Source organism: Mesitornis unicolor, unplaced genomic scaffold (assembly GCF_000695765.1).
Source record: "Mesitornis unicolor isolate BGI_N332 unplaced genomic scaffold, ASM69576v1 scaffold4913, whole genome shotgun sequence".
In the NCBI taxonomy this organism is placed as follows: Eukaryota; Metazoa; Chordata; class Aves; order Mesitornithiformes; family Mesitornithidae; genus Mesitornis; species Mesitornis unicolor.
Window position 1 is genome coordinate 1 of NW_010175188.1, and position 17,183 is coordinate 17,183.

At 48.4% G+C, this 17,183-nt stretch overlaps 1 protein-coding gene across 1 annotated transcript; it reads left to right on the forward strand.

The window, feature by feature from the left end:
- Positions 1-687: 687 nt before the first annotated feature.
- On the forward strand, positions 688-5,389 carry CISH (cytokine inducible SH2-containing protein). Its single transcript, XM_010181278.1, has 3 exons — positions 688-734; positions 4,192-4,418; positions 4,887-5,389. The coding sequence occupies exons 1-3, from the start codon at positions 688-690 to the stop codon at positions 5,387-5,389; spliced, it is 777 nt and encodes a 258-aa protein (XP_010179580.1).
- The last annotated feature ends 11,794 nt before the right edge of the window (positions 5,390-17,183 follow it).

Consider the following 17,183-nt stretch of genomic DNA (forward strand, 5'->3'; position numbering starts at 1 on the left):
AGAGCTCGGCGAACACAATACGGTTCCAGGAACTCCTCGCTTCCTGGAACAGATTAAGAGGGGCAAACAAAAGATTACTTTGTAGGGCTGCTGGGTTTTTTTTTCCTCGGAGGTTCATTACTGCGGAGTCAGTGAAGGAGCAGGTTGCTGCTCCGCCGGCTCTCCGCCCCCAGCCACTCGGGGAGGTCTTATTTATTGGTGTCTATTTATTATCAGTTCAGAGTACTCTGAATATTTTTTCTAAAGGATTACTCTGAAGGAAGATTAGTTCCTCTTGAAATACGTGTAATTTCCCCTTTCTCTGGCTATTTTTAAAACTTTTTTTTTATTTTTTGCTTTCTGAAAAGCAGAACGAGAGCACATCCTTTCATAAAGCACTGAGAGCGCACACGTTTTCCTGGCCAAAGTTGCTAAACAGTCTGTAGAGTCTTTCTCAGACAGCCTGGTTCGTCTTCTGCTCGGCTTTTCCCCTGCCTGAAACACAACCGACTGCGGAAGGGGTTTGCTGGGGCTCCAGCCTTATCTCACCGTGAAGCCCTAACCGGAGGCTGGAACTAGCTTGCTGCTTCTGGGAAGGCGGTGAAGCCCTAACCAGAGGCTGGAACTAGCTTGCTGCTTCTGGGAAGCGAAGAAAAAGGAGACGAGAAGAGAAGAGGAGAAAGCATTTCCCACCTTCTTGAAGACTTAATGCTTTTCCCTTGGTCCAGGAGTGACATGATCCTCTGTGTTCAGGGGTAAGACACTTTGCAGCCTTCTTTTAAAAGCTGTGGTTTGATAATTGTCATTAGTGAGTCTCTGGGACGATTTTTCAGCTCGTGTGAGTTGTCCTGCGTGATTGTCACGAGTGCCAAGGTCTGCGTGTGTGCCCTATGTCTGCTTTTTAGATCCTGTAGCCAAAAAATCATGGCAACATGAAGTATTCCTCATTTCCACGCTTCCTATTGCTGAAAAATAACATGGTATTCAAAGTCTTTGGGGAGTAAAAACCAGTAAGAACTCGGAGCGTGTTGCTCAGCAGTGTGTGTGCAGCACCACGGGGACACAAGGCTCGGACTAGCGCTGGTCTCTACTGCCCCGCTGGAAACTAACAGCTTGCAGGGAAAAACTTCCCCGGACTTCAGATGAGTTTGTCTATTTCTAAGTAAATATTTATGGTAAACGCATAACTTCAGTTTTCTATTGCTTTTACAAGGCAAGGGTAAGATTAAATGTATGTACATGTGTGCAGACTTACCCATACAGAGCCATAGGGGGCACATACATAGTTACACCACCTTTGCTCAGTAAAACGGGTGACATCCAGGTCCCCTCGCCGGTACCGGTGTGTGGTACCGGTGTGCTGGCACTGCAGTGTCCCGGTGATCAGCTCAGGTCACCAGCACATGTGAATACCTGGTCTGCAGGAATCGGCCAGCATTTTCACACACGCGTGAAGTGTCAGCGTTTGTTTCAGCCCGAGCCGTAACGTCAGCCTTACCCACCCCTCCTACCTCAGCGGATTTTCCTCAGAGGCGATGCATTTGCCTTGTCTGCTTTAAATTACTGCAGCACGGGGATTTTTCTGCCGTTTTCCCCCCAGAAATCTGTTCCACAGAAAAGCAGAGCTCATGCTTACCAACACTTTCCAACTACTCAACTTGATCCGCTCTTGTTCTCATTTTCAGTGTCCTGCTGCAGTTCCCATAGCCACAGCAAAGAGAATTCATTTTTCAGCTTACGCTTTGTGAAACCCGTAACTTTTCTCCAGGGTTAGCACAGCAGAGCTACTGCTTCCCTTCACCCCCTAAGAACTTGTTACATAGACAGCTGTATAGATGGTTTTCTCTTAGTATCTTTTTTTAAATGACCGTTTATTGCTCAGTTTTCATTATCCTCTAGAATTTCGTATATTCTGGTCACCGTACTCTGCCTCCTGTTCAGACCACACTCCCACAGGAGTCTTTGGACGTGCCTGATGGAAGGCAGAGCAGCGTCACACACTTTTTCTTGTACTATTTGTACCGTGTTACGAAGTTTACCTTATCAGCAAAGGAACTGCAAAGCTAACACTAAGTGATATCAGACACACCTGATTCTCTTGAACTGTCCTGGCTTTTCAAGGCTTTTTGAAACTCTAATTGTCAAAGCACGGGGAAGTTCATTTGCTCTTTCTCCCCAAACTCCACACAGACTACCAGCTAGACGTGCCAAATTTTATATATGTTTCCGTCCTCATCACAGCTGTTGTATTAACACACTTCAGTCCTGATCCTTCACGTCTCTCCTCTACTTTCTTTCTTACAAGCACTAATTATTTCCAAATACTTGGCCCCATTAAAGGGCTGATGTTTTCATGTCAGCATACCTTTTTCAACACGTCCTTATCTCAGCAAACTCTTCTTAACCCTCTTGCATAAGTATTTGCATTGAAAGTTGTAGCCTGCCATTACTCGCTGATCCTCTTTCCTGTGCTTGGAGCTGCTCTGGTCACAGCAGCAGCTCTTTTTGTCTTCAACCTATGTACAAAGCTCTTTAGGGCACCAGCACATCCCCACCTATGGCAATTCCTAATCCCACTGTGCTCCTTTGAGACCGCAGCTGCAGTAGGACTTTTTATAGGGGAACAGAGGCCCATAAGGCAGGTATACAGAAGGAAAACAGGAAGAGTGTAAGCATGGCCCTTCTCTGAATGCAGAGGAAGAATCCCCACAGCAGGGTCAGGGCTCCTTCACCTCAGGTGGCAGAAAGTGCAAGGCAGCAGAGCACGAGCACAGAGGGAAACCTCACACAGAACAGTGGGAGTTTGCCATGCTCTGCATGGGCGAGAAGTGTGTCTCTGGAGATTCAGTTTTACAAGTGGTTTTAGAAAACCCTTACCCCACACCTACATGGTTTTATTAGAAATGCAGTCATGGAACTGATTGTGGCTCTCACTCACAAATTACTGGGAAGTTGTTTTCAGGTTCTCTCTCATCTACTTTTCCCCTAAATCCCTTCTTCCTATCCCATGTTTCACACTCAGCAGTGTGAGAAGGTGGAGTGCAGCTAGGATCAGGTGCAGATCAGTTCACAACACATTGGTGTGGGTACCAGAATTGCCACTGTCCACATAAAGCACAGAGAAGGATGAGGATGGGAAGGGAAGTGCCGGTGACTTCAGAGTCTCCTTCCGCTTCTCTCTGCAGTGCTGTGGGAGGAGGTGGATGCTGTGGGAGGAGGTCAGCTCCAGTGGTGCAGTGACGGTCTCACATTTAGGAGAGTGCTGCATTTCTCTGGAAACTCAGCCTTCTTTTACTTAAGTGCCTGAAAGAATGTCTCAAGCAAGTGAGCGCATGTGGAGGATGTAAGACAGCACAGGGCTCACAAAGGCAAAAAGCCTAGGAGAAAAGACAGAAACTGCTGGTTTTGCTCAGGAGCTTGCCTGAGCAAAGGTTTCCCTGGCTCCCAACATCCACCCTCCCCCTGGAGCTCTGCCTTCCTTTAGGAATCTCCATGCTGCAGAGAAGGAGCACCCATGGCCCATGAGAGCTCCAGGCTTCCTGAAACTGCTCTTAGGTGCTGAATGCCTCCACTAATGCTCTTCTTAGGCCACAGAGGGATTAACGTTCACGGCAGTCATGGCGGAACCTCCTGCTGCTGTAATCCTGCAGGGATTACAGTCGCACCGAGACCTCTGTCGTGCTGTTCAGTGCTAGGGCTTGGCTAAAAGAGGAATTCCCATTATTCTGCTACAAGATCAGCTCACTCTAACAGACAAATTGAGGATCTGGTCAACCTGGAGCAGGAAGCAGATAGGACAAACCCCAAGCTACTCTCAGTTCTGCTTCCAGTTGTATTACAGTCAATGACTGACAACCCCACTGGCAGAAAAAGAAATGCTCCAACACTGTGATGATGCAAGTGAAGCTCTAATGCTGCTATGAACCTCATTGCCTCTGAAACTACACATGGAAAGGCAACATCTAAAAATACCAGGTTTCAAATCAACCTAAATTGCAAGATAGACCACCTTTCTCAAGGTGAAAGAGGCCAACTCTCCCTGTTTCTAAGGGCTCATCTTTAACTATGTAGTTTCCCCTTTCTGTGCAACAATCACATTGAGGATCTATTTATAAAATGTAATATGTTGTGGTACAATGTAGCATGCACTAAACAGACATGGGAACTTATTTCAAGGCAAGGAAAAACAGTGGAGTATGTCCTTCATTGCAGACCTCATCCTTTGCTGGCGGAGGAAAAGATCAGCAGGCTGTCGCTCAGAGGCATCGCGGGGGACCTGTCAGAGCCCATCATGCAGCCTCTCCCAGTTGTGGCCTTCCAGGAGGAGTCTGCGCCTGCCTTTGCAGCACCGGTTCCAGACAGCAACCCACCTCAGGCACGAGACCCTGAGGAGGACCTCCTCTGCATTGCAAAAACCTTCTCCTACCTGCGAGAGTCTGGTAAGGCTCAGCTCACAAAGACCACGGGGAGCAGGCAGCCAGTTTTCCCTATGAGCTCCAGGGAGAATCTTCAGGTCCCACTTCCCTGGTCCTGTCACACCCGTGGCAGACTCTTGTGGATGCAGCAAGCGTGTTTTCAGTCTCTGCAAACTTGTGTCATGAACTAATTGACTACTAGTGTAAGCAAAAGCTTTGTCTTTTATAACTGGATCAGGAGATAGAAATGCAGAAAGCCCCCCCTTTCTGTGTAAACTGCAGTAGCTGCAAAAGCAGTCATCCCCATCCCAACCCCAGCACAGCAGTGACAGGCACAGGTAGAAAACCCTTAGGACTTGACACGGTTTTAATTCCTGATGGTCTTACCAAGTCTGGTCCTGAACTCAGTAGGTTTTGAGGCTTCCCTGAATACGCTGCCAGTCCTTTAATACATTTTTTCCCTAACAAGTTCTTTCTGGGATGCTTTTGCAGGTTGGTACTGGGGATCTATCACTGCTAGTGAGGCCAAGCAGCATCTCCAAAAGATGCCCGAGGGCACCTTCCTGGTACGGGACAGCACCCACCCCAGCTACCTGTTCACGCTCTCCGTCAAGACAAACCGAGGTCCCACCAACGTGCGCATCGAGTACACTGACAGTAAGTTCCGGCTGGACTCCAACTACTTGTCCAAACCTCGCATCCTGGCCTTCCCAGACGTGGTCAGTCTCATCCAGCACTACGTCCTGTCCTGCACAACGGAAAGCAAGAACGAGGCCCCTTACCCGCCTCCGTCTCCTCTACCTCCTGTGCAAAAAGAGATGGCAGCCGCCGCGGTACACTTGAAACTCATCCGGCCGCTCGGCCGCAAAGACAACATCCCCAGCCTGCAGCACCTGTGCCGGCTACGGATTAACAAGGCTACAGCCGACGTGGACCAGCTCCCTCTGCCCAGGAGGATGGGGGACTATCTGAAGCAATACCCTTTCCAGCTCTGAGCCGCGGCCGTTGTATCTCAGGCGTGACAGACAGGGACAGGAGTACGAGAACTTTGTGTCTGTGCCCAGCTCAAGTGTGGCACCAGGTGGGCACAGGAAAGACCCGATTATCAGCAGAGACCGCATCCATCTTTCCTCTCCCCTTCTCTCTAAATCCATTCCAGCGCCAGGGAGGAGTCGGTTGTTTCAGTGAACAACAGGACACGAGCTGAGCTCTGAACCTCGGGCCGCGCCAACAGCGGCCGTGAGAAAGTGCTGTAGGCTTGTGCACACTACTTGAATTTCAGAGTTGCTGTGACACCGGAAATGTTACCATTGTTATTTTTGCTATTTATTTCCATGGCAGTTTCTCTCCTCATGGTATTTTAAAAGCACCTTTTACTTTATTATTTTCTGTTTCTTTCTCTTTTGTGGAATTAGAGGTAGGAAAAAGGCTCCCAGCCAACTGGCGGCCAAAAATCTGTGGGAATTTGGATTTGGATTCACATCCAAATAGTACCTGTTTGAGCCTGGCCCTGTGACAGGTCGCAAGAGTCCACATCCAAGCTCCCCCGGACTTCTGGGGTAGGTGGGACTCGGGTGACTGTATCCAGGCCCATCCCTACAGAGGTAAAGTGTCTTTTTTCTTCCTTAGCTGCAGGGCTGGGTATTGTAACCTCAAAGCACATTGGTAGCAGCCTGTGGATCTCCCAGAGATGCAGTCTGTGTCGTAGGCTGTGGACAGGAGGCTTCTTTGAGGAAGTCCTTCCTTGAGAGCTCTAAGCAGAGATTCTGGATATTAAGCTTGGCCCAGGGAGCACTCATCCCATTCTTTTTTCCACCTCCAAAGGAAGTTTGTGACAAAACGTTTTAGCAACAAGTAACCAGAAACCCAGCTTTCTTATCTGCAGGCAGAGGGATCTGGTTTCAGAGCACTCTGCGCTTGGCTTGTGTTTTGAGAGCGCTGTTCCCTGGCATTGCCCTTGCCCTGTGAGATGTGGGGCAAGAACGAGGTCTGCTTGCCCAGGGGTTCAGAGACGGCTCTGCTGAGCTGCACCAAAGACACGCGCAGCTTCAGGGTATTTATTTATTTATTTATTTTTTTGGGGGTAACAAGTTAGAAGCAGCTCAGTAGAAAGAGCTGTCCTTCCTCTCTGCTAACACAACGCCAACGTGCCAGTGGCTCTGCTGCTGCCGGGGTTACTCACAAGTGAGGGTCTAGCACGCACTGGAAACCACAGCTCAACTTCTCTGTTTGCCAAGGGACCTCTCCTCTGCCTGTCTCTGACTTGCATGTTGGTCACCCTTCATTAGAGTTCTTGCTCTGCGTTTACTTCTCACACCTTCACATGAAGCACAATAGCTCTCCCTTGCTCTTTTGAGGATGAGAGGCATAAAGAGCAGATGGGATCTGCCCAGAAACAAGCATGGACGGGGAAGTTGCTCCTTCCTCTTCATTCTCATGATCCCATCACCTTCCCAGCTCATAGGAGCCAGTTCATGCCACTGAGTGTGAGTAGAGGAGAAAACAGACTGGCCTAGAGAAATCTTCTTTTGGCTTCTTTTGACTCTAAGACCCTGTAACTTAAGCATCAACCAATGTCAAGAGTGTCTCATTCATCCCTCCTTGAGACTCTGCACATTAGAAGAGACAATTCCCAGCTGTAACTGAGGGCTGAGAGAGGAGGTGGAAAAGGATGGGATGGTGACCCAGGAGACAAGCTCAAAACATGGCTGGAGTTTCTTCTGCCCTAACTGAAAGTTGCCCAAAGGGACAGGAGGGCTTGATGTGCTTGGTCAGTGTCCTGTTTTTGTTTTCTCTCCACATTTATACAAGTTTGTGCTCTTGCAGGCTTTGTTTTTGATACTTTGGCGATTGACAGCGTGCATGTGTGATGTCAGGTTTGCTTTTTATTATATCCTCCCCCTCTGCCCCATGCGGCAGCAACTGTGGGAAGGTACTGAATGAGAATGACAACTTAGAAGGCAAAACAAAGAAGAAAACTTTTTTTTTTAAAATAAACCATAAACCACTGAAAAGGCTTCCTTTTATCCAAACACCTCTCTCTGCCTGAGGACACTGGGAACAAGGAAACCACAGCTCTCCGAGGAGCAGCAGTGATCTCAGGAAGCCCACACATCCACAGCGTGTGAAAAATCAGTTGGAGACATGAACAGTGGGAAAGGGCGAGTTGTTCAGCTCTCTGAAACCTGCCTCCTGCTTCATCCTTACTCTGCTGGGGGTAATGAGGAAACCCAGCTGCAGGTTTGACCTCATTGCCCAGGAGAGCCCGGCTGAAGGCGCGTGTAACGTGAACGGATGCCTGGTTAGACCCAGCAGGACGGCGCAGGGGCTGAGCTGAAGGCTGTAAGCTCACACGGGCAGGGACCATCTCTGTTGTATGTTTGTTCCGCATCTAGCACGATAGGGCTCTCTAGGTGCTACTGCAATACAACGAATAAACAATACAGTTACTCCAGTTTGTTAAGAATCACTTGACTTGGATTTTAAATAAACATTTTAAGTATATTTTAAAGCCACTTGGTGTAGAAGTCTTTGGTAAAATCCAAATGGATTAATTCATTTGCTGTTCACAGGAATCCTCTCCAGGAAGCCCAAACTCCTGACCGTTTTATTTTCAAACAAGACACGAAAACCTCTAATGAAGAGAAAGACCCTTTAGATACTGGGAGAGTTAACACCGAAATCATCCTCAGTCAGGGCCTGGTTTCTATCACACGCTGACAAGCAGCAGCAGAGCCCGAGTCCCAGGTTAGCAAGGGCTGTTCTATAATAATGTAGAAAAGCACAGGAATGATTTTTGTATTGCTTCTGTGTGCCATAGAAAACCATTACAATCCTGGGGAAAGAAGCTGGGACGTAACTGGAAGTTTGGCAAATTGTGTACAGCAGCCTTCAGGTTCTCCCCAGAGAAAGTCTCTGCCCGTGGTAGTGTTGAAAGACGAGGCTGTGTGAGGCAGAGCACACTTCAGATGGGAGACTCATAGCACCAGCTCTTCCCCATGCTCTGCTGCTGCTGGGCCTCAACCTTCCTGCATTGGCAGCCTGGCCCACCACCCCTTCCCCTTCTCTCCACCCCTGGCACCAGTGGGGAAACCACTGGGGAGCTGGATCTGCCCTGTGGGGTCAGTGGGAAACAGAGGCCACCTCCTCTGTGCTGTCTCTGTGACATGCAGGGAACTCACTGAGGCAGCCCCAGCCTGGCACAGGACTCCACTGTGGTCCCTGCACATTCCCTTCCCACCAGAGATGCTCGTGCCACGCTCCCCCTGTCCCACCCGAAGCAAGGCACACTGTGCTCTCAACCACTGGAAGCAATAAAATATGCTCAGAAAGAAGCCAGAAGCTCAACTGGTTCCTCTCTGCATTCTCCCTTTCTGAATCTGCTGGCTTCAAAGTCCAAAACACTGCTTTAAAGTGTTCCTGCAGCACGTGCTGGCCTTTCTATCTACGCCAGTTGTGGGGCTGGCGTCTACCAGCAAACGTTGTTTCCACAACCTCTTCAACGTGAGGCCGTGGGTAGGTTTCCATTGCACACTGACCAGGAAACGTTGGCAATGGAATGACCTGCTCGAGTTGTTAAACAAAAACAATCACATCCCTCTTGGTTTCACAGGAGCTGCGGAGAGCAAGCTAGACAGCACGGAAACTAAACACAAACTAAGTGGAAAAGTGAAAACAGAAGCAAGGAAAGGCCACGTCCATCTTTAAAAGGGAACTTTGAAAGCCCTGAAAAATGCTGAAAAGAAAGATGCAGCATTTCTGACAGATTATTAGTGTCTTAATTCCTTAGCTGAGCTAAACTCTTCCCCCAGCTACAGATACGAAACCCCGCGGGTCACTTTCCACCGACTGAAGGCAGAAAGGACTGACATGAGTCAGGCCAACTCCTACCTGCAGTCACGCAGGGTTTCACTGCGTCGGCCGTTATCTCAGCGACTCCCACTCCTGCACCTTCAGCACATTTTGTCAAAGCAAACAGGTTCATGTTCTGAGAAGCCCTGTGCCAAACCTCCGCGCAGGCTGAACTGGCTTTTACAATTGAGCTCCACGTTGCTGGAAACGGGAGCATTCGTGGAAATGCAGACTGACCTTTACAATCACTGCAGTCCGGCTGCAGCACCTCTCCCGGTGACACCAGTACAGTTTGCTGAGCCATTCCGGGATAATTTGGCTGGGCTCTCTCTTGCTTTGCAGTTTCTGACTGCAGAGACGTGGGGCCCTCCCTGAAGTGAGTCTGAAAAGCAGATTGGTAGGATAGTGAAGAGAACTCCCAGGCATGGATTGTGGCTCACTGCCACAGCAGAAACACCCTGCAGTTTGTCAGGCACATACGGTATCATTTTCTGTCTTAAATAATCAGTCTTCTGAAACAGTCACAGATGTAAGGGAAAAATAACCCATTCATGTGCTCATTCCTATCCTCTCAGACGTACTGAAATCTTATTCCTTTCCCCAGATACTCTCAAGGGCACAGCTTCCCTTAGCCCAAGCCAGCAAGAAATGAAGTGAATCAGCAAAGTGCGCTTAATTCTTTTACTACATAGTCAGGTGTTCCAAGCAATGCATCTATTGCATGGCATTTCTAGTCCAAATTCCATGGTCGGTCTTTCCTGCTAGCTATGAAATTCAGAACGTTAAAATCTTTAACTGGACGCTGTACGTGTGGCTCTTCTGCTCTGTCACAGCTCATGTTCAGATCTGTCAGAAGCAAACTGTCACCGTCCTTCCCTGTCTCTCCATAATGACTGCTCAAACCCGCATGGAAATGCATCGTCCTCTTCCTCACGCCTGAACTCTTCCGAAGGGCTGAAGCACGGGGTAAAGCAACATCCAGTAAAGACGTGTCAGAGCAACTTGGGATGCCAAGTAACATCTTCCAACTCAGTCCCACGCAGCGCTGTCACAAAACCCACGTCTCATTTCCAGTGAACCTCACCTATCATTCACAGGAGAAAATGAAAGCAAAAACCATCAGACTGGGCAGCTCCTTATCAAACAAAGCAGCCAAAGGTAAAAATCAGGTATCATTTCAAGAGACCTGCCCTGTCCTTGGGCAGAAACATTCACCCTTTCACCTTTTTCTGTTCATGGCAACCAAGCACTGAATTTTTAAGAGGTACAAGGGAACCCAGCCCTGCCAGTATTGCCTAATAGCACGACAGCAAAAAGAGGGCTATGGAGTTGCTAAGTGCATTAATAACACGTTCAGACTCAGACTAATTTCTTGTGAAACATGTCCCTTTTCTGCCCATACTCAGTCCTGCTTTTTTTTTTGCTGTAATCACGGGTGCCAGAGCATCAGGGGTAGGAACACATGGACCCTGTTTTATCTGGAGGCTGATGCTGCCTCATGTGGGCCCCACTTTGATCTTTGACTTAGCACAACCAACGTGTGGCTTCTGCTGCACAGAGTAATGCAAGCAACCTTTGAGAGCAGGCACAGCGCTGCAACGTCAGCGCAACGTCCGTCATCACCTCCGCTATACATCAGAAAATACGCTTAAAGAAATACGACAGCGTGGGCCTAGGAATAAGATCAGACCGGAGTCTTTACTGCTTGGCAAAGTCTAGGCCAGATGGAAGAAAAGCCATCTGAGCAGCTTAACTCTTAGCCTGGGCACTAAACTTCAAAAGGAAACTATGAGAAGTAAGTAAAATACAATTAGGGTTTTGCATAATAACATAATTAATCTTGACATAACAATTTAGAAGGCTTTTTGGGTTAGGAAAGGGGAGGGAATACAAGAAAGCTTCACGACTTCAACTAATATTGATTAAAGGGGACTCGATGAAAAAGGAAGTTTTACTGCAACCCTTTGGTGGCTTAGTCCTCGCAATCTCCCTTCAGTCAGCTGTGGTCACAGCTACAGACAGGCTGCTGGGCTGGATGGTCCACAGGTCAGCTCCACGTAGAGCTGGTCCTTGCTAAGTCATCGTCTGAATAATTTAAATTTATGACAGAGCAGACCACAGGGAAAGCCCCAGCAGGGGAAAGTGTTCAGTCAGAACTGCTCCCGGTCTGACACACCGACCTAGGGTTGCACTAAAGGGTTTCCATTTGAGAACAGGAACCGCTCACCCTTTGGCTCCTCGTCCCCAGACCTCACTGGCAAGGGTTTTCTCCTGAATGCCATTACTTTCTAAATGTGCTCTGCAGCAGCTCAGGTTTGAGTTGCAAAAATTAATACAATGTCAGTAAAAATAGCTATTTTTTGAGAGCACTCTGTCCAGGCAGGAAAGGCATTTGCTGTAATGCACCCCCAGACAACCAGAGCGACAATAAAAACTTGAAATAACACTGGCTACTGCAACACACGTATAACCAGGGACTTGGTATTTCTCCAAAACCTGTGGTATAAACACGCCAGATGGAAGGGGAAAGGAAGAGCTGGTCAACCAAAAATCAGCAGCAGAACAGGCAGGACCTGAGTTTCCTGGGCCCCAGCCTGGTAGCTCACGCAAGGCCGCCATGCGACCGCCTTGCTCCAGAGGATAACGCTGCAACGTTCCCCGCTGCGGCTCTTGCTGACACAGCCCTGCCTACGACACCTGCAAAGTAAAGTGGGCTACATCCAGCTTCACTTCCCATTGAGTGCGATGGGGATTCATTTACTCCAGGGCTGAATTGGGTCCACTTAATATTCCTAGTTTTACAGGCAAGGATTTTATCCCTGAAGTAGTTCTGACATGAATTTGTCATTAAAGGGAAGTGTAGCACTGAAGTGCAGCTTCGTACAAGAAAAACCTTCCTTCAGACGCTGCCCTACCAGCGTTGCATAAACCTAGCCTGGACATTTGGTTTTTTAAAAGCAAAGCTCACCATGCATTGTACAGTTAAGTTCTGGCTTCACTTGAATTCACCTACAAATACCCCGGTCAGAACATTCGCAATACCCCTTTGGGATGATTCCACAGGGAGTCTGTGGAAAACCGAGCAGACAAACCTGGGTTGATCTCTGTAAACTCATTTCAAGTTGGCCAAGACAGAGCTTTCAGTGATGGCAACTCCCAAAAACAACAGATCTGGGCTATATTTGTGACAAAGAGACAGCGAGACCCAGCGCTGGGCTCCTGGGACATCCACCCCATCCAACTGCCCCTTGATAGGCTCACTCAGTGCAAACCAACAGCGAGACTGCAGTCCTTAATGCCAGGATTGTCTCTTCCCTAAAGCAGCAACACGGTTTGGAATTGAGTTTACAGAAGGCAGGAATTACCCAACTTGGCAAGGATTCTTCCCATCATGCAAGTGTCACCACAGCCCCTGCCAAACACGGCGGAGGCAGAGTTCAAAACCCTGCCTCCAAGCCTGCAAATATGTTGAAGAAACACGTTGCACAGTGCACACGCTGTGTTTGCACACGTCTGAAAGCCTTAAGTGGTAATAAAAGGTGTTGTTGCCATTAAAACCTAAACCTGAAAAAGCCTAAAACACGACCTAATATAATTTCCAGGGAACTTTTTGGAAAAATCTCTGTAACTCCTTTTGAAACTGCCTCTCTTTTCGAAGCCTTTGGTTTTGGAGTACTCATGTTCTTTCAAGACTCTTTGCAATTCGCCCTGCTTTAATTCCCTTCCCTCCAGTCCTGTGCTATGGAAGTCATCTTGGCTGAGCAACATTTTGGAAAGAACACGTACAAAACAGCACTGCAAGGCTGCTGCAGTGGGGCTGACCGGTCCCCATCTGGGGCCAACACGGGGACTCCACGTTACTCTTTCCTTTCCAAGAATACAGGAGGTTGATGGCTTCCCCTTGCACACACAACCTTTTCTTGCTGATCAGATCCTGCGAGAGGCACGGGGTGAGGGTGCCCTGCCAGGCTGCTGACTCAGTGGGGTGTTCACAAACAGGGGGTCCAGGCAAGTGTGTGCAAACGTCGCAATAACCTCAGCTCCTCGGGGTCCTGGGAGGAAGAGCTTGGCCATTCAAGTAGAGGGGAAAGCCTTCGCTGCGGCAGTCCTTGATTCTGTTACACAGTGAAGAGCTGCTCTTTTTACTTTCAATGCAGACCACTTAGACAAAACAAACCAGACTGGCCCTCCACTCAGCCCAGCTCTCTTCATCCACACCATCTTTCATCTGACACCCTCCTGCACCCCCAGGCTGCACAGAACCCTCTAGCTTGGCTCTGGGTTAAGGCAGGAACCTCTCTGTGCCTTGCTCATCCGTGTTTCGGGAGGGAGGAGGCCAGATCTGCACACTCCCTCACACGTGTTCCCTCTTGTTCAGGTGTACTGTGTGAAGAGGGTACCTGAAGGCTCTTATTCCTTATGTCCTCTTTGCTGCCTGGCTGTACAGCACAGCCTGCCTTACCCCAAGAGATGAGCCTTTGTTACACAGAGCACTAAAATCAGGCTCACAGCCTGATTAACTCACATTAATGTCCAGTCACAGTGTGACTTGGGAAGTGAAAACACCACATGCTGGCTTCTGCCGTTCTCTAATCCAGAACTGTATCAGCAGCTTTGGACAGAAAATACACACTGAACATCATGTTGGTAATACTCCTCCATATAGATTACGGCTTCGAAGGGAAGGTCCCTCACAACTACAGGAAATACTCAGTCTTGGATGGCGAATTCAGGAACAGCCCACTCAGATGACACCATGGGATAACCCTTGTTGCACGTTATCCATCCAGTCCTGCTTGACTAATAGACAACAAAAATTAGTACATTATCTTGCTTATGCTTCTTACCCTACTTGCAGGAGTAGATTTTGGACGTTAATTTCGCAGTGTATTTCCCTTCTGTCTTATTGTCATTCTAACAATCACCTCCTTTGTCTCGGCTCTTCTTAGAGGAATTAGCTGATGGAGCAATACTCCTGTCAAAGAGCTTCTTAAACCCAGGACAATCCTCTTCCTCTGCGCCAAAAGAAACATTCTCTTCTTGTGCCTGGATTAAGGGAAACAGGTAACTGCCAAAGAAGCTGTTTCTCAATTATCTCCTACCATCCCCTCAGCAGCAGCAGCCAGCATCCCTCTTTAGCCTCTTACTTAGGTGGTATTAAAACCCTACAGGCTTACAGCAGCTGCTGCATATCCTGTAGCGGTCCCTACAGCATCATTGATTCTTACTGGAGCAGAAACGCAAAGCTCTGTGGTTACTGACAAAACCAACGAGGTAATGAAAAGGGAGCGTGTTACGGACACTGATGGGCTCGAGGTACCCGGCTGTCTCAGACGACTCAACCACTGCTCTATAACACAGTTGGCTGAGGTCAGTGCTCCTCATAGAGATCCCCTTGACCAGCTACAGCCTGTTCCAAATACAAATATTCCCTATGCCTTGCTGTTCCAGCACATTTGCTTTCTAAGATGGGCACTTCAAAAGCCGGTATCACGGGAAACCAGAGCACAAAGGAGTATTATTTTTCCCCGTGCCCTCAAGCCTTCCTATGGCTGAGATACTTGGTACAGCAGTGCTGTTTTGGAGGCAGATGATGCTTAAAGCCTACAAAAGGAAGGACTTCAAATCAGGGAACACTGATTTTTCACGTATCTTTTGCCTTGTAGGGTTGGCTTTTTGATGCAAAGGGAGACACAGTCAAATGAGATTTCTGTGTTCTGGTATCGGTCAAAGGAAAAGGGGACAAACCAGGCCCTTTGCCATCTCTGTCATTAGGACATTCATGCCAGCTGGAGCCACTGCCAAGACAGAGCCCAGCTCACTACTGTGAAGACACCCCCAAAATCATACAAGTGTGCTTGTGTGAAGGACGCCAGCAGCTTTTCTTTTTCCCTCCTTCTTTTTTTCCTCCTCCTTTCCCAGTTGTAAGATGTGCATGTTCAGGGGACATAAGGAAGACTGGCAGGTAAAGGCAGTTTCCTCTTGTGTTCCTCTGGGGCTTCGTGTGTCCTCTCCATGGCAGGAACTAAAAGGCAGAAGGACTGAGCGTGTATCATGGTATAACATGTATAACACGCTGCTTGACAGAAATCCATGGACGAGCAGAATTCCCATGCCAATCCTCCTTTGTGTTCCCTGTACCTGTGATCTGCTTCCACAACATCAGAAAATATCCCAGTGACACAAAACCACCAGTGGTGACCAGCCCGACCTTGAGACACACAAAGGCAGCTACAAAATTCAGCAGCTGAGGACACAGTGGGACCATTAAAGGTACTTCAAACCCCACATAGTTACAGAAGTGACAGTGTAATGTCTGTTTTAAAACCACAGCTCTCCCTGCAGAAAGGAGGTAATTTCTTCAAGGTCAAATTTGAAGCAGGCAGACCATAGCCGTGTCCACTTAAACCAGTTGTTCTAGCTATCGGGCAGTTCCTATTGCTATCCTAAGCCAAAAGTAAACCTGTGCACCTTATTGAACATCCTTTGAATGACCCAAGAACAGAGGATACATTCACATCGTTCCCTTATCCCCAGGGATGACACAGAACTACAGCAGGGGCTGTAGGGGACCAACCCGAGCTCAAGTCCCTCAGATTTCCTTCTCTGACCCAAAACCTCAGCTCGAATCCTTGCGCCCGGCCGGGATCCGCCACAACAGGCACGACCTTTACAAACATTGGGCAAAAAGCCCGTCACCAAAGTCAACACGGCTCTACCCAAGCCTGAAGAGTCTCCTGCAGCGCAGTTTAGAAACAATCTCAAAAACAACTCTGCGGCCAGCGCACAAAGGGGTGGCTTCTCTGCGCTGCCGCCTCCGCTGAGGTCAAACCAATGCAAGAAACCTCAACAAAAAGAAAGTCAGGCCCAAAGCTATTCTGCACAAAGGTGACTTGTTCTTGCCCTCTGCAATGCTGCTTCAAATCCTGAGAGCTGCTTGTGAGTGGCACAACCTCCCTTCTTCTCACAGAGAAGCGACAAGTCCGTCAGAGCGGTGGGAAAGCCCAAGTGACTCAACGAAGTCTTTTCTCTTGTCCCTAGGGCAATCAACTGCATATCCCCACAGAGAGAAAAAACCCCCACGTTTCTACGCCTGGCTTTATAAGCTCGGGAAATAAAGCTGTCTCTTGGGCTCCTAACCACAAAAGGCCTTCCCTTGGTCCTTTCCCTCTCGAATGGAAAACACTCTTGACCTCTCATTGACAGCTCCCGCCCTGTATTTTCACTCCTGTGCACAAACACCAGCACCCTGCTTGCCAGAGGGCTAAAACCAGCCCGGCCTTGCCCCACCGTGGTGCCAGGCAGCTCGCTGCCGGCTGTGCTGAGTCACAGGGGCCCTTTGGAAACGCACCCTGATTGAGCCAGAGCAGCTGATGCTGGAGCACCTGAACAGGTCAGACTCCTCAACGGCTTTTCATGGAAACTGGGTTCTGTTACTAATTGCATCTGGCTACACCCTTCTTACGACAAACGCCTATTCCACCCTCTGTGTGCTTGACAGCAGATGACTAAGATGATTTGCCTACAAAAGAGCATTTCCCTCCTGCTGTCTTCATCCACCATATCTGATTAGTTTAATTTCCCTGTGCTGTTAAATGTCAAGTACTTTTGTTATATCTACACTTACTTTTTTGAGTCTCCAAAGCAGACCACAGGAGCTTGGAAAGATAATTTTTTAACTGTACTCAACTTCTCCTGCTTGGAAAAAAGCACTTTTTGCCTCTTCCAAACAGCGCACTGATATTTCGTAACCTATGCACAATACTTTGGACTTGGTTTTCCTCCCATACTCTTGTAAATGTGGTGCAGCTCCCACTAAGTCACCCAAGCTATGGAAGCGTGTGTGAAAATTCATGCAGCAGTGACTGCAGACAGCCTAAGAAAAGGCTTTGATGTGGAATGAAGGAGCCAGAGGGGGAAACCCATGTTACTGGGCTG